Source organism: Lissotriton helveticus, chromosome 1_1, assembly GCF_964261635.1.
Source record: "Lissotriton helveticus chromosome 1_1, aLisHel1.1, whole genome shotgun sequence".
Taxonomy (NCBI): domain Eukaryota; kingdom Metazoa; phylum Chordata; class Amphibia; order Caudata; family Salamandridae; genus Lissotriton; species Lissotriton helveticus.
This window is the reverse complement of record NC_136057.1, coordinates 1,332,029,195-1,332,050,379: the sequence shown is the minus strand read 5'-3', so window position 1 is coordinate 1,332,050,379 and position 21,185 is coordinate 1,332,029,195. Positions and strand designations below refer to the sequence as shown.

The following is a 21,185-nucleotide window of genomic DNA, read 5'->3' as shown; positions in this document are numbered from 1 at the left end:
CAAGTTTTTAGAATGGCAGTTGATAAAATTGCCCATGTTGTATTTGCCTTCGCTGAAAGAAATCTGGGAGCCTTTCATGATGTTTATAATATCACACACAGGAGGAGACACACTGATCCCGATATAGACACAGTTGGGGATCTTTGCTAGTGATATCACTCTTGCAACATCTGACACAGACATCACAGTGCGTGCCTAAAGGATCCTGCAAGCATAACCTGAGAAGATACATCGGAGTGAGGGCTAGGGACTGCTCCAAGAAGCCCCATGTGAAAGGGCCTTAAGTCAGTCTTATGCTTGCTGCGAGGCAGGGCAACGGTTTGTGCTGGTTTCCCTGACTCCGCCCTTGAAGTGACGACAGACGCCAGAAGTGTAGGGAGCTGTGCTGCTCTCCGGTGTTTTCTGCGCTCTCCCGTGTGCCTCCTGTGCCCCCCGAGCTCCGGGAGCCGTGAACCGTGAGCCGTGCCGGGCCGGGGGCCTGAGACGCGGCGTGACTCGGAGCGGGTATCGGCAGGCAGGCAGCGGACCCGGGCTTTAGACCCGCACCGGACCTGCATCAGGCCCACCTGACTCACCTGGGCAGCCGAGTTCTCCCTTGGAGACGCGGCGACTCGGAGACGCGGGACGCGGCTCTCCCTCGGAGCAGGCTGCAGCGTTCAGTGTGCGGATCCCGTGGCAGACCCTGTAGATGGGCGGCGTTGTGAGGTGAGGTGCAGCCCGTTCCCGAGCGGGTGTCTGGTGGTAGGGAGAAGTTTGGGGCCAGGGGTCAGGGGAGTGGGGGCCTAGAAGCTTGCACTCTTCATCCTCCCGCTCCCCCCTCCCCCCTCACCCGCCTCACCTGCCTCACCCGCCTACATTCCTGGCCACGTCCCTACCTGGTGAAGAGCAGTCAAGGGGTTGGAGCAGGAGCGGGAGTCGAACGACAACCTACGGCGGCGGCATAAGGCGTCACAAGGCTTCATTAGGACATTCTTTGCACACGCGAGCGTGGCTGCCGATAGAGGCGGCCGCTGAGTAAGAGCCTGGGGGGTGGCCGGAAGGCAGCTCGAGTAGGTCGTGCTGATCTGTGGTCCTCCCCACGTGCACCGCTCGCAAACAACAGTGACTTCTTGTCCCCTTAGTGCGCCAGCACGCCTTAGACCTTAGACCGACCAGACAGCCTGCCACCACCCAGAAAATATCTGCCACTCTTCGTGCGAGCAATCAATTACCGAGTACCAGTTACCAGTTACTACCAACTACATCTGTGATTAAACCTGGAAATCACAGCTAATTGACCAGCTGGACTCCAGTAGGGCCCAACAGAGGGCACAGTTACACCATCGGCACAAAACTGCAACTACAACTATAACTCTTGTCAGGGTCACACAAAAGCATAAGCATAAGCAAATAAGGATAAAACTGAGAGGCGACACACAACCGGTACAATGAGATCAGGTAGAGTCAGGTTACAACTAAAGCCTAAATCAAATGACAAGCATAAAGCATGGAAAAGGAAACATGGAAATCTAGAACCCACGTCCCCACTAAAACTAAATAACTGTCAGGCCATCAATCTATCTAACCACAATAAAAACACCCAGGTGGACCCAACTGCGTCCGTTAGGGAAACACTACCCTCAAATCAAAACCCAACTTCAATTCCAACTTTAATTCAGACGACAAATAAAAACGACCAGGCAAACACTCCCCTGAGATCACTCTGCCCAATTTTGGCCCCCCTGCACCCAAACAGGTCTGTACAACTTGCATCATCCTCAGTATCAAAGACCTCACCAACTACCTCGGACAATCTTATAACCATCGACGGCCTCCCAGCAAAGAAAAGGATATGTACTTTTCAACCTAAGATTTACACGAAATTTTTCTTCCTTAAAGACCCAGGGACAGCTATCTACTCTAAGACAGGGAACATTCAAGGCCTCCAAACTCCGATCCTACAAGGCGAACCTCTCTGTAGCCACACGGTGATGAGCCATGAGGGTCTACCCCAACCAGCCAACGTTTTCTTTCCATCCAGGAACGGGGCCGCCGCGGGTATATATACACCAACTTCACCTGATTTTAGAAAAACCACAGCTCCCTCCACTCTAGCTGACCATGATCCTGCCACCTTCAACCCCTCGGGAATGGAATCTGACAGCAAAACTTCCTTGAGAGATTGGAGCCCATCTACGAATGCCGAACTGCTTGAACCTGCAACCCATCGATATTTGGTCAAGCAGAGTGAGACCCAAAGCAGAAATCTCACTCCACTTTCCCTAGGAAGCAAAAACGCGTCAAAGGCAATCGAGGCCATGATACATAGAGAGGAGGCAAGAGATGACGCGCCCACTCTCCAGCCTGTTAGTAGCTCCCCAATCACAGTGAAGGTTATCCGAGATGTATGCACGACTTCTCCAACGAACGTCAAAGAACAAGGATGCGGGACTCCTCTCTCCCACCCATCGGGAACCCCTCTGGCTCCGACTAAAAGACCTCACCCGAATCCGAGCAGCATCAGTGAACAAATAACCCCAAACACTAGGCCAGAAGTACTAACGGCATCCCAACGCCGCACTTTATTGCCGTTCAACGACTCCCAACCCACAAACAACTCTATCAACGATGACATGTCCTCAATAGCAGTCCAGGAGTGGGAGGAATGAGTTGCCACATATAATGTCGACTCCCCCGAAGGGAACCCGACTATCGCCGCCTCGCCCAAAATAGAAGGGCACACCAGATTAGGCAACCCAGCCCTCAACACTCCATGGATAACAATCCTAAATACCCTGCAATACTCCGCTACCGCTCTGGATTTCCAGTCACAAAAAATGGACCTCCAACTTTCTGTCTTACAATCAATGGCTGACTCCATTGCTGGGATTGATTGGAACATTTCATAATTGAACGGCCTCATAAGGCGGGGTCAAGACGCTGTCTTTGCAGCTCAATCATCTCCGTCAAAACTGTCACTTCATGACCCTCTTCTAGATAAGCTCTCATCTCTCCCATCGATGTTAGGGGACCTGATAAGTGACTTAAATTCAACAGCCCTCCAAACCCTAAAGTCACAAACCCCTGACCCAATCCCAGCACCCCCAGCGTTGCCAACATGGCCAGTAACCAAGCCGCCGGGCGACCTGAGCCCTGCTATCATCTTATCCTCAGTTCAAGCATTATCCCCCGGACCACTTGAATCAGAGTTAACGGCCACCACTCGGTTCACAGCGGAACTCCCTTCACACTCCAATGCTAAGTCTCGGAGAAAGAACAAAAGGAAAGCTAGGAACCGGACACTAACAGGCGCAATACATAACATAGAAGATCTCTCGATATCCTCTCCCTCAGCAGCCGCTGACACCGGGAGTTTGACAACCAATGTCCAGTCTTCCCCCCTGCACAAGGTCGCAAGTAGCATTCCTTCAGTGTCTCCATCACATAGTGTAAAGTCAGGACACAAACCCACAAAGAAATTGACACCCCAAAAATACAAACAGAAACCGCTACAATTTAAAACAATACAACTAGACCAAAACACTGTTACCATAAAATCCAAACCAGCCAAGGAGGTCTCAATAACAGGCTACGTGGACACCCTCACGTTCACCGCCACAGAGACACCCCAACAGTCCAAACCAAAATCAAACAGCACATCAGGGTCTACGAGATTAGACAATGTCCAAAGTGGGCTCTCCCCTGCCTCTGATACAGCACCCTCAAGTTCCTTCCATGAACGAGGGCACCTGGAGAACAATAGTCCGGCAATTGTCTCAGCAATAACGAAGCACCCGGGCACCCCAACCTCAATCTTTTTCATTCCTGAATATAGATCCAGAGGCAGGGCCGACATTCTGAACAGGGGCAACATATTAAAACTCATGCACTCACTAACAAACCTCGTAAAAATCAGCACCACTGACCTTTTGCAAGTAGGGTTTCAGTCCAACACTGCCATCCAAGGCCCAGACATAACAAAGACAACTTGGAACTCTTCGGAGATAGCGCACAAAATAATGAAAGAAGAAGCAATGTTCCAACAATGGGGGATTGCCCTGAAGCTCGAAAAGCCACCGCGCTACCCTACGCCTCTTCTACCGCCTACTTGACCACAGTCTCAAAAAAACACCAGCTCAATACTAAAGAGAGCCAGGAGCTGTTCACCTGGGATTCTCATCGGAAACACAAAAAGCCCCCGTCCTGGACAAAATAAAAACCAAGGCAGTCAACTCTTGTTTACAACCGATCTCAATTGGAAGTCAATTCAGCGCACAATCATCGCTACGACTGTAGACAACTGACAAAAAGAGCAAATTCTCTCCAACCCCTCAGCGAGGCTCAGGGATTTAAGAATTTGTTCCTGGAATATCAATGGCCTACAAAGCAAAAGGAAGTTTGATGTATATTTAACAAGGACCCCCTGAGTACGTAGATACAAAAGTTCCTAGGTCAGGGAAAGGAGCAATTGACAGAAAACAACCTAGGCAGCTTATGATTTAAGTGAACATATATAATGATATAAAGGAACACTAGACTGAAAAATTACTAAAAAGTAGGGTAGTTTTTATTAATGTTTAAAAATTAAAACCTTCAGACATAATTCACAAGTTTCAGTTCATATACATCAAAGTATTGACAAAAATAACAGGATTAGCAGAATTAAAATCATGTGCGGTGTAATCACCAATAACAATATATAACAGAATCCTACATATACATAAAGAATTTACAAAATAAGTGGCACAATGAATCTCAAAGCAAAAGGAACGACCCTGAATTTCTTCTTCTGCGAGGCAGGCATAAGGATTTGACGCAGTGGCGTCCTAGAAGTGTCGCAGTCGAATCTCATAGATTTCACTACAACACTTCTACAAGCCTTTTTTGCGGGGAAACTCCCACCGTCCATACATTATACCTGAGGCAGGTATAATGTAGCACAGGGGTTTACAAAGTGATGCATCTGCTTAGATGCGTCACTTTGTAAATATGTCAGTGTGGTCCATATTTTGCAAAATGATACAGTGATGGCAAACAGGTAACTCTTTATTTGCAATATCAAACCAAAATGAAGCAACAGTCTAATGTCTCAATTTTGCAGAGAATATACCATGGAATCACCACGCCAGTTTAATTAATTTATTTACATGACAAAAAACAGTAAATCAGAAAAGGACAATGCGATGCAGGCAGGTATTAGGACACAAAACCCAAAGGTAGTAAATCTTTTCTTTTTAGTAATTAAAAACTGGCTGTGTCTTAGGTAAATATTGCTACAGATAAAAATAAATCACGATCCACAAAGCTAACTGAACACTCATGCAAAGTGTAGGTGCTCAAGCTAGTCATTTAAGAATACAAATCCAACTTTATGATTCGGAAACATGGATTTGCACTAATAAGAAGATTTACTCATTGATAATTCTACCAATGTGGTGTGACTGTACATATGAGTTATGAGTAAATCTCCTCACACCAGGCTCGTGGGAATTTAGGGTGGAAAACTTAAAAAAGATTGTGAATAGCTACAAACTCGCTAAACCTTTTTCAGCTAGTTGTTCTCTTTGAAAATAGTCATAGATTTACTCCTGCCAAGTACAAGAATAAATAAATTAAAAGAATGGAAAACAGAAGGAGCCCAAGTATACTTTTTGGGAGTGTGCAGTCAGTCAGTTCCCCATGGACAAAAAAACGTTTTCTCCATGGAAAGGACAGAAAAACATTAGCAAGAGTATATGGACTTAAGCATGGCATTTACCCTTTGAAAATACACATTTACTTTATTTGTCAATAAGTGAATATTTATGCACTGGAGTAGCTCCCAGAAGTACTTGTGGTATTCTTTAATAACGTCCAAGACAGGTGAAGTTTGTTTCCAAATGCAGGAGTAATATTATCAGAGAACATTTCTGACTACGTTTAGGAATCTGCTGTAAAGCGCTTCAACAGAGAATATAAGTATGTTTCTCTATTCCTTTTGGCTAGAAGTGACTGTTTTCCAAACAGGGCACAACGTTGTTTGCTTTGTTTATGACAAATAGTGTATGTAAATGTTCAATGCGCCTCAGTGCATTGAGTCGAGAAAGTAAAGAGCCAGGGGCAGATTTACAAGGAACTGACGCATCTGCATAGATGTCCTTGCCGAATGTCCTTGCTGCACTATGGATGAGCTGTATTTACAATACAGTGCTACATGGAGCAAAAGTGACGCATTGCTGGGGTTGCTCATGAAAGTGACGCAACTCCAGCAATGCCCTTCAACAGATGGGTGAGTCCCTTTCACAAAGCCCTGCATCATTCCTTACGCCTGCTCTGAGCAGGCATAGGGATTTTGAGGCATTGAAGGCGTAGAGTGACGCTGTGAAATCTTGTTGTTTTCACTGCGTCAGTTCTACATGTTTTTCTGTGTGGGAACGCCCACCCTTTATACATTATACCTGACGGAGGTATAATGTGACGCAGGGCTTTACAATGTGACGCATCTCCGTAGATGCATCACGTTGTAAATTGGCCGCATTTTTTTACACCACTGCTGCGTCACAAAAATGACGCAAAGCTGACACAAAACTGTTGCAAGGGACTTGTAAATCTGCCCCCCAGTTTTTAAAGTGACTGCACATAGATCGTAGAATAGATGTTCAAACGCCCATAGTCAATAAAACTAAACATCCCTAAATGGATCAAATTTGTTGTCATCAGAAATAGATCTCAACATGGGTTCTGCACAGAAGTATTGTTTTTTCAAGTAATGTGCACAGGAATTTGTAGTTTGCACAGTAGAACTGCCCTTTTCAAGTAATTTCAATTTGAAAAAGAAGATATTCTTATAAAAGTGGAATAGTAGTGTTAATCTCTGGTTGAAGAATAAGTAGTAATTTGAACTTCTTTGCTTAGTTGATCCTTAAAATCGTCGTCACTTTGAAGAATGTGTATATCCAGGAAAGCCTGCAATAAGGTTAAATAGCAATCAGTTTTAATCACTGAGTCAGACCCTAAATACAAAATTATGAACTATATGTTTACCAATTCCATTACGCAGCATGCACACATAACAAAGTGTCATTGAATTCAACACTATGGTCGTGTCGTGAGTATATGTCAGAGTACTTGATCATTTCATATTTATTACAATTATGGGGTTGAAATGTCCACTATTTTTCCAGTATCACGTTTGGGTTCCACAAAACACATCTGTCACTCTTTGCTGGAAATCTATATTGACAATGCATCATTGCCATTTTTCTTATTTAATTTCCCAACATGAAGTTTGAAAAGGCACCACAAAAAGCAAACATTTAATATGCGAAGAATCCATAAGAGATGTGTTGTGATCTGTAGCTCTTTTTATATTCCAATTAAAGAAGGTGCATTCAGCGTAATGCATATTGACAAAAGAGATTGTGAGTTGGTACAACATCATTACTAATTATCCAAGTAATTCCTTCATATACATCGTGCTATAATTTACACAACAACTGTTGGAGTAAGACAAGTGAAAAAGTATCGTATCACACTACATAGAGTATCTGATGTCAAGTATTGTATAAAAACTCTATCAAGATAAAAGTTCCACATGTATGTTATTTAAGCGTGTATGAGTAATGAGATGACATTCTAAATGAATAGGCAAAACATGAGTAATCAAAGTGAAAGGGATATGCATTCTACTATCTAATTCCTCACTTACTTTTTTAATCAAATCTCAATAACATTTTTCCCATACAGGTTGCTTGCTTATTTTTCAGCCTTTTTTCTATGGATCTACTTGTTTTATTTTACTATTAAACTTCAGTTGGCCATATTTGCGTGATGAGTAGGCAGTGGCAGTGTCTACAGCCACTGTGCTCGGCGATGGTGCATTTTTAAACGTGTTTTAATTTTGCTGCTGAAATTGCATATTTGCACAGGGGCTTTTACGGGATAGCGACTCAGGCTTCCCTTTTAAATCTATTGTGCTGCTTAAATCTCTGCTGCTGTAACTGCTTATTTGCACAGGGGCTACTACGGGATAGCGACTGTGGCTTCCCTTTTAACTTACTGTGCTAAGACTTGCTGGCTTACCTGACTGAACCCGACGCCGGGGGCTGATCTCTTTTTCCCTCCTTCCCGCCCCGGTCCGACGCAGTGACTAGCACCGTTGCGCGGAGGGCGAGGAAGGTCGAGACTGCCACTTCCGGTGCGCGCGTGGGGGGGGGGCGGTTAGCGGTCTAGTGCTCCTGAGGCACTCACGCTGTGGGGCATAAAAGGCACTGAAGGAGCCGGGTCGCGTGGTGGTGAGTAGGCAGTGGCAGTGTCTACAGCCACTGTGCTCGGCGATGGTGCATTTTTAAACGTGTTTTAATTTTGCTGCTGAAATTGCATATTTGCACAGGGGCTTTTACGGGATAGCGACTCAGGCTTCCCTTTTAAATCTATTGTGCTGCTTAAATCTCTGCTGCTGTAACTGCTTATTTGCACAGGGGCTACTACGGGATAGCGACTGTGGCTTCCCTTTTAACTTACTGTGCTAAGACTTGCTGGCTTACCTGACTGAACCCGACGCCGGGGGCTGATCTCTTTTTCCCTCCTTCCCGCCCCGGTCCGACGCGGTGACTAGCACCGCTGCGCGGAGGGCGAGGAAGGTCGAGACTGCCACTTCCGGTGCGCGGGGGGGGGCGGTTAGCGGTCTAGTGTTCCTGAGGCACTCACGCTGTGGGGCATAAAAGGCGGATGCCTTTCCGGCAGCGCAGCGGGCGCGACGAAGGCGCGCCAAAGTCGCGCTTAAGTCAAGCCCGTCTGCGCCCGTCCGCGATCGCACGCGGGCCAGGGCCGGACCTTATGCCCTACGGGGGGGGGGGCACTTACAGTGGAGCAGAAGGGAGCTGATGGCTCTCCGCAGTACCACCTCCAGCCCATGTTTACACAGTATGAGAGTGGAGGAGAATATGGGCTGCGAGTACTGCCACTTTTCCTACAACTTGGACAGGGATGTGGGTTGTAAGCACCACAACCTGGCCTGCGGTCTGCTAAATGTACGCTCCCTGCGGAAACACAAGCTGGATCTTTACGATCTACTCACTGAGAAGCAGTGGGATCTTGTGTTTCTCACAGAGACCTGGTTAGACGAGTGCTCTACCTCTGATGCTCTGGAGGCGTTACCAGAAGGCTACACAATGCTTAGGCAGGACAGACCTATCGGAAGAGGAGGGGGCATTGCTATTGTAGCCAAGCAACGCCTACGGTGCCACTTAGACTACTCCCCCGTCCTGGACAGCGAGGCGGGTAGCTTTACCATTAAGGTAAATGACGGCTACACGATGAAGGGTCTTTTGATCTACAGACCCCCTGGCCCCATGGCCAGGTTTGGGGAGAGCCTGGTAGAAGGCATTATTGAGGCTGCGCTGCGCAGGGACAAGTTCTTGGTACTGGGGGACCTCAACATGCACCTGGATGACCCCACGGACAAAGCAGCCATGGACTTCCGCCAGGCGTTGCGGGAATTTCAGTTGAATCAGATAGTAAGTGGCCCCACTCACCAGCTGGGCCACTTGCTAGACCCCATATTCGTCAACTGAGCGGAAGTAGACGCCCTGACTCCCATTCCCATTCCCATTCCCTGGTCGGATCATCACCTGGTACCTTTTTCCATACGCATCCCGGGGGTTAGATTACCGGAGCCAGCACCACTGTACCACCCTAGGCGGAGATGGGCCACCTTATCCCAGGCTAAGTTCAGTGCGGCACTTACTAGAGGGGGGAGCCCTGGGGGGGATGATGCGGATACAGCTAATACCAACCTCTGTAAACGCATCACCGAGGCACTTGACTGCACGGCCCCACTCTCCCTTGCAAAATTGGGTGGTCGCACTCAAAAACCAGCCCCGTGGTATAGTGATGAGCTTCGAGTTGCTAAAGCAGCACTGAAGCGGGCTGAAAGGAAGTGGCGAGGGGCTTTCGCCATGGATGCCAAGGTGATTTATCTAATTGAGAGTCGCGCCTAGCACGGACTAATTAGGAAGTCCAAGGCGGCACACTATGCCACTAGGATTATGGAAGCTGGGAACTCCACGAAGGAACTGTTTTTGCTATATAAAACTCGTTCGGGCGGGATGCCCTCCACTGCCCCAGATGATTGTTCAGTGGAATCCTGTAATAGGATTGCGGACTTCTTTGCCGAAAAAGTAGCGAAAATTTACTCGGCCTTCCCTAGCCATCCTACCGTAGTTTGTGGAAACCCCGAGGGAGTGGGGGGATAGACACATCTTGACCGACTTTGTCACCCCATCCCTGGAGACTCTCTTGAAGATCTGTAGGTCTGTTAAGTCAGGCTCCCCGCGGGACCCCACCACGCCTAAACGGCTAGCCGACAGCTTGCCAGTGCTGGAACCGTACATCAGACATCGTTTGGACGTTTCCTTCAGGACCAAGACAGTGCCCAGAGATTGGAAACAGGCGGTGGTGCTACCTCTTCAAAAGAAGCCTAACATCAGCTTCGACAAATTGGAGAACCTCCGGCCAATCTTCCCATTACCATACCTGGCTAAAGTGGCAGAGAAAACGGTAAACACACAACTGATGGATTTCGTGGAAGAGGCTGCCCTCCTGCACGAGACCCAGTTTGGTTTCCGTCCCCGCCACTCGACTGAATCAGCGCTTCTGATGGCAGTGGAGACCTTACGTCAGGGGGTGGATGAGGGCCAGACTATGGCTCTCATCCTACTGGACCTAAGTGCAGCATTCGACACTGTAGCTCATACCACCTTGCTACAGTGTCTGAATGGTGGTGGGATATCAGGAGATGCACTTGAATGGATCCAGTCCTTCCTGACAGGGAGAGGCTTTCAGGTTCGCCAGGGAGATTGTTACTCTAGGGAGATTGGTCTGGGCAAGGGCGTGCCTCAGGGCTCGTCCCTGAGCCCAACCCTATTTAATCTCTATGTCTCCCCGGTGGCGCCCATCGCTGAAAGCCATGGTTTGCACATAGTGTCCTATGCCGATGACACGCAGTTGGTCATCTCCCTGTCGCGCGCGCCCGGTCATGCGGTGGACAGATTCAGGGCCTGCATGCAGGAACTGGCTACCTGGATGTCCACCAACTGTCTTAAGCTAAATGGCAGCAAGACTGAGGTGCTCGTGGTGGGGGGGAGCCCATCTGTCTGGTCATCGGCATGGTGGCCATCATGTCTAGGGGAGGTCTCTATACCCTGTCAAGAAGCCAGGAACCTGGGAGTGTGGCTTGACGCTGACCTGTCTTTTGGACCTCAGATAGGCCGTGTGGTGGGGGTCTGCTTCAGCGTCCTAAAAAGCCTGCGGAAGGTATTAGATCTTCTCCCCACGTCAGCCAGCAGGACGCAGGACGCTGGTGCATGCCCTCGTCACATCGCGCCTGGATTATGGCAATCTGCTGTATCTGGGAGCCACCAGTAAGGTGATTAACCGCCTCCAGGTGCTGCAGAATGCAGCGGCTCGCCTGATTCTGAAATTCCCCAAGAGATCAGCATCCAAGGCAGCCCTTCAGGCCCTTCACTGGCTTCCAGTAAGGGGCAGGGTCGAATTTAAGGCCCTTTGCACATGCCACCGCATCTTGGGTGGTAAGGCACCAGCTCCCCTTCAGGGTTTGATCACCCGGTACGCGCCAGCGCGTGCTCTGCGATCCTCCTGTGTAGGGCTACTAAAGGTCCCCAAGATAAAAAAGGCACGCATGGGAGGTAGGTCTTTTAGATACCTGGCCGCGAAAAGCTGGAATGCCTTGCCACTGGACCTTCGCCTGGAGCCATCTGAACTCGGCTTCAGGAAGAAATTAAAAACCCACCTTTGCACACAGTAAGCCGAGCTGACCTTGCGGCACGACTCTGCTGACCCCACTCGCCACAGCGCGGGGACACGCCATCTGTGCGTAACCAGGCGCTTTATAAATTTCCCTTAATAATATTTCCACCCAACGTTACAGGTCTCTGGTTAAATCTGTTTTATGAGATAGGTGAGTATATCACCCATATGTTGCAAGTCATGTGGAACCAGTTCTTGAATAGCCAGTCCACACAAGAGTTGAAGCTGGGTTTACAGACCTGGTAAAGTGTGCTTCACTTACCTAACTCCACAAAATATCCAATGCATCATTAAGAATGTAAATAGATTTTAAGATGCTTGTGGCCGCTGTGGTGGACATGCATGATTAGAGCAGAGATTGACAAAGATGCATTGTTTCATAATACCACCTGTTCCCACAATGATCTCCCATTAGCTGCTCAAATCTCCTTGGGAACATCCCTATAGATTTATATTTACCTTCTGCTGCCTTGTCATCTACTTAGCTCTTAGCTCCATTTGGAATTCTCCCTGATTTCCAACAAACCATCTATTTTTTGTTCATCAGGGATCATACTGTTATCTGCATCTCAGGTGATTTTTACATGTGAGTGGAATACTTCAACACAAGGCCATGGGATTAATACGTACCTTATTTACTGGGAAACTGTATGAAACATTCTATAAACCAAGTGGTATGATCGTGTAAATCTTCTTCCACCACCTGAATTTCAATGTTAGAAGATGTGCCACTTTTAGCGGTGTCAGGAATAGCAATTGTCACTTGACCTTCAGTGCTTTCTCCCCTTTCAAGCTTAACCCTAAAGAGGGCACATAGGGCAAATAAATTATATTGGGAATATATGATCTTATCATGATGTTTATTAGAAAACATTGGATTTTCAGACTTGAAAAAGTGACTAGGGTCTTCAAAACAGACTACAGTTAAAATGAAACGTAGAAACTAAACAAACAACATGGTATTGGTAAATAAAATATCCTTCTCGTCATGCTGCAGGTGATCTAGATAAAAAGTCTAAATGTAAGAGAAATGGTGTCAAATGATCATTCCATGATCTTAAGTAAATTATTTCCCATGTGCCTCTGTTTTAATGGGTAACTTAGTATTCTGAAGCAATATTATTTGGGAAAGCTTTGGTACCACCAAGAATGTAGAGGTTAGAGGCACAGGCAACTTGATCCTCCAAAGTAGAGGAGGGAAAATTAGGATTGTTCTCAAAGTAGAGGGTATCTAACACACATGTATAAACGTTGATAACTTAGCTCAGTTAAATAAACAGCTTGCTCAGCGAGCACATACATATGTGCCAAAACCACACATTTCAGTCTACTCAGCTAGCTACTTTGATGTGAAGTAGGACAGTTTAGATTTCAAAAACTATTTAAATGTCATCTCATTTCCAAACAGAACTGTGTCAGTCTTTAAAACCTGGTGTAAAATTGGGGGAACCCCCAAGGTGCCGCTGTGAGTAAACCAGTTTGGGGGACAGGTAAATGATTTGGGGGCCAGAATAAAACCCATAGTTGAGGTCAGAAGATCACTAATCTTGACATACCTCTCTGACATGCTTCAAACCTCCCAAAATGAGGTCACTCAAACCAAACCACGTTTAGTGGCATGGAGAGTGCAACAGGACACACCTATAACACCTTCAATCAGCCGCGGCCCGTGCAGGTGAGAGCGGTGGGCGGCAGGGCCCAGTGGGTGGGGGGGGATTTCAAGAGGCGACTACGAGGGAAAAATAAATAAATAATTCATTTTCCCTCATGGTCGTCTGTGGAAATCTCCACCCCCGCCACCACCCAGCCCCACTGCTCTTATCTGCACGGGCCGCGGCTGCCTTCAATATAGTTCAGTTCCCATCATAATGTCCAATGCAACTCTGGAACAAATCCTGGATGTCTTCAATTTGACCACCCCCTATAAATGCCAGTTATAGAAGTTAGCAACGCAAAGTTGGCAAATCTAAAAAAAAGAATAGATTTGAAATGAGAATGGTGCAAAACTAACTCTGTGGAAGACGTTATCAGGTGCAAAATGCACATAATGGAGCAAGATACAAAAGGAAACTCAGTTGAGAAAAATTCACCCTGCCACAAAATAGGTTCAGGCATTTTGCTGTGGAAGGCACCTGCTAAAAAAGAATTAAAAGCAGAATGTTACTTCCATTGTCCTAACAAAAGTAAATATCACAATTCTTTGGCCACTTTTCAAAGATACTCCCCTTTGATATTTGGGAGTGGGTTTCAAACTTAACATGGGAGCCAGAAGAGACACTAACCAAGAAAAAGAATGCTCTGATGTAGACGCATCACAGACATTCATGTGACAGACATCTGAGGTTCTAGCCTTATGGCTAGAGCTGTCGACTTTGGATCTGTGGAACCAGGTTTGAGCCTCTGCTCAACATCCTGTGATTCTGGGCAAATCACTTAACCTCCCAGAGCCTACCAAAAATTAATGTGTCCTTGTGTAACGTAACTGGTGCTCATGTAAAGCATGCCAATACCTTCGGTTCAAGTTTGCGCTATATAAAAAAAACTGCAACAAAAGAATTATAATAAGCCTATGGGGCACAAAGTTGACTGTGACATTATACAATACAGAGGGAGAAAGATCAGAGACATGCCATAGTTTAAGATTAACCAGATATAGGGATACCAAATGAACCCACCAGTGAGCAACTCCCTATATAAAAAATGAGGTCAAAATGACACACAGCGATAAGACCTGTGAAAAGAAGAGGATATAGAGGCTGTCACCAGTAAATGACTCAAGAGGAAGTGCGACCTCAATGGATGGATGAGGACTGCTCAGGTGGAGAGACCCCATGGTCAATTAATCAATGAAGGAAGTAACTTCAGATGTTATAGACTTTCTCTAAGTGAGAGACTTCTCAGCTAGAGTGGTATCAAATACACAATAGAGATATTTGCCTTTCCTTTTAGCCTTTTTATATAATTGCATGTTTTGATTCCACTTCTCTCTGTGAACAAAGAAATGACAGTTCTAAAATGCCTCAATAGATGTGTCAACAATTTAACAATAAAGAGGGGGCGGGAGAGAGGTAAATCCTCATTAGATGAAAAATATGCCATACCGCCTTCATACTGACTTAGAAAAAGAAGATACATGAATGCCTTATGTGGGAGTAACTCTCACTCAGAATGAGTGACACTGGCACATTTGCTTAGTGAAGCCCCATTGTAATGTTATATTAATGACACCTTGAGAGCATATGAGACATCCTTTGTCCAAGAAGAGAGATTACCTTGAGGGGCTGTAGCTTTCCACAATGCTGCTCCCTGCCACACTGATGATGTATGTGGAAGTTTGCCCAATGTTCTGAATTGTAAAAGGAATGTCAGCTTTGCATCCTGGAGGTAATGGAAAAGCTCTGATTCCCTGAAATGAAAAAGAAGTGAGAGGTTTGTATTACTAGGGTGCTATAGGGGTGCCCCTCAAGTGGACACTTCGATTCAAACAAATCAAGGTGGAACACACGGTATGCACAGTCTAATTTAACACACTTTTGTAAGCCATGAAAAGTATGGCAAGTTATACAAAGTTTACAGCTCCTGCAGGGGCGTAACCCAGGCCCCCGCAGCCCCCGTGGTGCGGGGTGCCGCAAGCTCCAGGGGGCCCCCTTCGCAGAGTACTCCGGCCAGAGAGCCAGGGCCGTAGCCACGACGCAGACAGCGTGTACAGTATTATTACAACTCTTTATATTAAAATGTGCACAGTGTAAAAAGAAAATATTCAACCTTGAAATGCAGCCTTACTAAAGAAACATAACCTATGCAATGAGGCCCCTTCTAAAACACAGCAGTTGTTGTGTTCCTGATAGCAGGCTGCAGAAGCAGGAGGGCGGTTTGTTGTCCAGGGTATGACCTCTGAGAAAGGCGGAGGCACAATAGACCACGTGCATGAAAAGTTAACTCCCCTCAGCATTGTCTCTGCATGCATGCTGGGAGTCTGACCTGACTAGAGAAAAAGAGCGGGCAATTCCAAAGAGGGACAGAAAGTCTCTCTTTGCCTGTAGCCTGTCTGAATCATTCCAACACGCAGGAATTGGAACTGAATCTTTCCCCAGACATGACACCCTCTTTAAAACTGTGGTGTGGGTAAGTTGTATTTCTTTCACTTATGCACTCTCTAGCAGAAAGGGAACCACTGGACAACTTTCCTGATACATTGCAATGAGCAGTAAATACAACAAAAGAAATGTTTGAAATGCACAGTTAGTCCTGGAGGCACGATGCCAGAAATCCTTGCATGTTATAGTTTGGAGCGCTAATGTACATTTTAAATAACAACAATTGACTTCACTGTCAGGATGACAACAGCAATTGGTGTTTTAATGTATTCCCAGAACATCAGGTTTTACTTTCACACTTCAGAATTGTTACTTGCACACTTATAAATGGTGCCAGTGGGCCCTATTATATGTAACACAAATAACCACTCACACTTTTCATCCAATCGCACTTGGAATTTCTGTTTTACCACAAAAATCATGCCTGTAAACATCAGTTCATGTGAGATACTGTTACATGAAATCAAGGACAGCTCTAAAGCCTGCTACATGACCTAATGCCCCTTGGTAGCTTTGCACACCTGTCCGTGCTAGCAGTATGTACATGTTTTGTGAGGAAGTCTTGAAATGATGATTTCTCCCTGTCTCTTTATTTTGTAAATGTTTGTGAGGTTTGCACAGTTGTCATCTACGGTGTTTATTTTGTAAAGGTGAGTTTCATTACCTGAAACCCCTGAGATAGTGCACTGTACAAATATGCATGATATAACATTTACTTCCAGTGACCTACCTGTTTTAAGAGTTGCTGCCCATGCTGCTCATGTTGTGTGCAAGTTTTTAACTCATCTCCTACCATTCTCTACCTATATTGTGAGGGAGCTTTCTCCTGCTTCTTCATATAACTATGTGAGGGACACTTGCACAACTCCTTTCTGTGATGCACCATGTTGTGGGAGAGATGCCTGCCCAACTAATTTCCATGGATCAGCTGCTTTTCCTAAGAGTAATTTTTGGGGTCCGACCTGCGAGAGCATGCGCCTCGCTTACGAGGCACTCTTGTTTAGAGAAAAGGGCTTGGAGCCCGCCAGTTTCTTACCATTTGGCTTGCGTCGCACTCTTCTTTACAGCATAGTAATTCGTCACTGCATGCCTAACATAGTTTCCGTTCATCTCTGTGTAGCAGGGACCAAGCACTGATTGATTCAACTTAATCAGTGTCCGTCCGCTGCTCCTGACGTGATTGAGGTACTATTTTGTTCTTTTTAACTTTTAGTGGCCTGCAAACAGACGGCGTATGACTGGCAAAAACATACCCAGCAGGGCAAATAAAATTGCAAAAGTTTAATTTCTATAGTTAACTTTATTTTGGCAAGTCTTCTTTTCTCACTTTGCACTCATGTTTTATATTATTTTTGATCAATGGTGCTATTCTCAAGTTAGGATAATGTTATTGCAAAGCGACATCCTTTCTTTCTTATGTGAAATTTCTGAAATGATGCTTTAACACATAATCGTGCAGTACACCCAAAACCACCCCACTCAAATCCGCCCCACTCAATTCAATCCACACCACACCAATCCATCCAACCCACTCTAATCCAACCCACTCACCCCAATCAAATCCACTCCAAACCTCCACACTCCAATCCTCCAAATCCGTCCCACTCTAGTCTGCCCCACTCCAATCCAAAACAATCTGTCCCACTCAAAAACAATCTGCTCCACTGCAATCTGCCCTATTCCAGTCCCAAACAATCTGCCCCACTGCAATCCAAAACAATCTGCCCCACTCTAACTGCCCCACTCCAGTCCAATCCATCTCACCCCAATCCACCCACTTGAAACCAATTCACCCCACTTCAATCTAAAACAATCGTTCCCACTCCATTCTGCCCAATACAAAACAATCTGATCCTCTCCAATTTGCTCACTCCAAACTGCCCCACTCCGATCCAAAACAGTCTCCTTCATTCCAATCTGCCCCACTCCAATCGAAAACAATCTACCCCACTCCAATCCAAAACAATGTGCCCCACTCCAATCCAAAACAATGTGCCCCACTTCACTCCAAACAATCTGTCCCACTCCAATCCAAAAGAGTCTGCCCCACTCCAATCCAAAACAATCTGCCCCACTCCAATAAGCCCCACTCCAATCCAAACAATCTGCCCCACTCCAATGTGCTCTACTCCAATCCAAAACAATCTACCCCACTCCAAATTCAAAACATTCCACCCCACTCCAATCCAACGACTTTACTCTAATCCAATCCACCCTGCTCCAATCCAATCCATCCCACCCAAATCCATTTTACCCCAATCCAATCTAATCCACCCCAACCCAATTCAATCCACCTCAATCCAATCCACCCCAATCTGTTCACCCCACCTAATCCAATCCACCTCAATTCAATCCACCCCTCTGCAATCCAATCTAATCCACTCCAATCCAATCCAGCCCACCCCACTCAATCCAACCCACTCTATCCCAATCCAATCCACCCCAATCTACTCGAGTCCAGTCCATCCCACTACCTCAGTCCACTCTACCCTATTCCACCACACTCTGCTCCACACCACTCTACGGTAGTGCACTCTGACACTGCAATCTACAACACTCTCTGCCACTGAACCAGTGAACTCTACTCCCTCTACTCAATCTATGACACTACTCCCCCTACTTCACTCTACTCCAACAAATCCAGTGTACGGGACTCTACTGACCCCACTTCACTCTAGGACACTCCGTGCCACTAACTTGTAGCCACGCTGGACAGCAGCTACACTGGCGTACAACATAGCAAAACCACAGTGCCAAAGCCAACAGCTCTTGTATAGGCAAGACCTATTGGCTTTGCCAGTGCTCGTTATAGTTGATGTCTATATTGTGCCTTTTTTGTCCTAGTCTAGGGAAAGTTTGCACGGCATCTGCCAATGTTTCTATGTTTGAAGAAAACTTGCAATGGTACTTTTGTGTTTTACCTCTACTGCTTGTGTGAGCAAAGCTTCTAGTCCTGCTGCCTAAAGTATACCTATTCTCTGTGTGATGAAATCTCACCTTCTAGCCTTTGTTCTATCTGGTTTGTGTTGCCAAGAAGCCTGCAGTGCTGCTATCTGTGCAGTATAATTACTGCATATGAGTTACATTTAAAATGCTGCTGCTTCTGTACCCTTCGCCCTATGAGAGAAACCTTATTTGTTGCTGCTTTTACAATCTGTTGCAAATATTTCAGTGATTTCTTTGGACCCACACCATTGAGCTATATACACTCGACCACAGTGTCCTAAGTAATCTGGGTGAGAAACTGACTTGACTGGGTTGAAGGACCACAGTGATGGACTGCAGAGAACAAGTTGCGAGAGAAGAACAAACACAATGCTGTCAAGGAAGAGGCAGGACAACAGGCAAAGATGGGAGGAAATAAATGAAAGTGGGAGAGGAGAGGAGAGGAAAATGAAATGACCCTTTGATACGATAGAGCTTTGCAACTACCACACTATTTCTCTCCTTCCCATTTCAAAATAAGCTTTAGATTGGGCATCTTGGTCTCAAATTAGTATCGCATAGAACAGCATGGCCTCCCCCATCAGGTATATGCAGACATTTTTCTACACCATAGAATGGGATTGATAATGTTGTTGAATCTGGGTAACCTGAGGGGAGAGGTGTATGCTAGCTGTCAGTGTCCACATTCTTTTAGATCTGGTTGCATTATTCACAATTAACATCTGTCATAATGGATTTTACAGAGGTCGGTATTCAAGGCAGTCTAAAGCAACATTGCTAAGACAGCGCCTTGAATACCTACCCATGATTGAATTTAATAAAATCTCAGCAGCCTTGGTTTCTCAGTATTGCTTGCTGTAAGAACTTGGAGTATTGGTTGAGAGAGTGAAAACACAGCTCAAATAATAATCACAAGCCTTATAAGCATAAACCACTAGAGTCACTAACTCAACCTCTCAAACCAACAGACCACGCACGCAACCTGGGCTTCATCCTGGACTCCTCCCTCTCCATGACCAGACAAGTCAACGCCGTCTCCTCGTCGTGCTTCAACATCCTGCACATGCTACGTAAGATCTTCCGGTGGATCCCCCCCCCCCCCCCGAGACCAGGAAGACGGTCACCCAGGCCCTCGTCACCAGCCGTCTGGACTACGGCAACTCCCTCTACGCCGGAACCACTGCCAAACTCCAGAAGAGACTCCAGCGGATTCAGAACGCCTCAGCACGACTCATCCTGGACATCCCCCGTTGCAGCCACATCTCCGGACACCTGAGAGATCTGCACTGGCTCCCAGTCAACAAGAGAATCACCTTCCGTCTCCTCACCCACGCACACAAAGCCCTACACAACCAAGGCCCAGGATACCTCAACAGCCGCCTCAACTTCTACAATCCCACACGCCAGCTTCGATCGACCGGCCACGCCCTCGCCGCTGTCCCCCGCATCCGAAGAGCCACCACAGGAGGAAGGTCCTTCTCCTACCTGGCCGCCAAGACTTGGAACTCCCTCCCGACCCACCTCCGCCTGACCCAGGACCACCTTGCCTTCAGGAAGCAGCTCAAGACCTGGCTGTTCGAGCAGTAGCGGACCCCCCCTAGCGCCTTGAGACCCTCCGGGTGAGTAGTGCGCTATATAAATGCATTGATTGATTGTTTGATTGATTGAACCTATGCTTAACTCTCTGGTAGCTTGCCACTCAACAGTCAGTCTTACCTTTGAGGTAATGTGTAAATTATTTATGCAGTACTCAAACAGTAATAAAGTGAAAACACAACAAAACAAAAATCCCAAGCCAATTTAGGAAAATATAGTACATTTGAATAAACAAGACTATACCAAAGCGATAAAAATCCAATAAGTAGAACCGGAGATACGAATAAGCATCAATCGTGGCCATCTGATCGTGTTAGACCAGTTCAAAATAAAAAATTAAGTATGACTGTGATGGAGCGTGGGTCGGATGCAGGAATTAGGTTCCTGCCAGTGGAAGGTTTACCTTCTGACTTAGAAAGTTTTATGGGGAAAATGTGGTCTCTGAAGTGTCATCGGCGGGGCAAGATGGATCTGAAGTGGTGTTTGATGACGGTGGATTGCTTATGAGCGGAATCACAGTGCAGTTGTCGACGAAGGCAGGAAAGCGAGTGGGCGAAGTTTGAAGTCCATGCCTCGGATGGCCTCAAGGTTGATCGGATGATGTTTGACATGGATCCTGGTGTGGCCCTGTCTATGTTCAGACTTAGAAACGTTTCTAGAAGTCATAGCTCCTTCAATAGGGCAAACAAGAAAGTCAAGACCGACAGAAGGGGGGTTGGGTGCACACTACCTCACATCCCAGCACGACTGGCGATTTGA

The 21,185-nt window shown here is 46.4% G+C and overlaps 1 protein-coding gene across 1 annotated transcript in view; it reads right to left on the bottom strand.

The window, feature by feature from the left end:
• Positions 1 to 14,493: 14,493 nt before the first annotated feature.
• LOC144763972 (von Willebrand factor A domain-containing protein 7-like) overlaps positions 14,494 to 21,185 on the bottom strand; it is a 262,295-nt gene continuing 255,603 nt past the window's right edge. The window contains exons 14-15 of the mRNA XM_078650071.1: positions 15,060 to 15,193; positions 14,494 to 14,518 (exon numbers count right to left, since the gene is read on the bottom strand). Coding sequence (XP_078506197.1) covers positions 14,494 to 14,518; positions 15,060 to 15,193 — 159 coding nt within the window. The remainder of the gene's footprint in view (positions 14,519 to 15,059; positions 15,194 to 21,185) is intronic.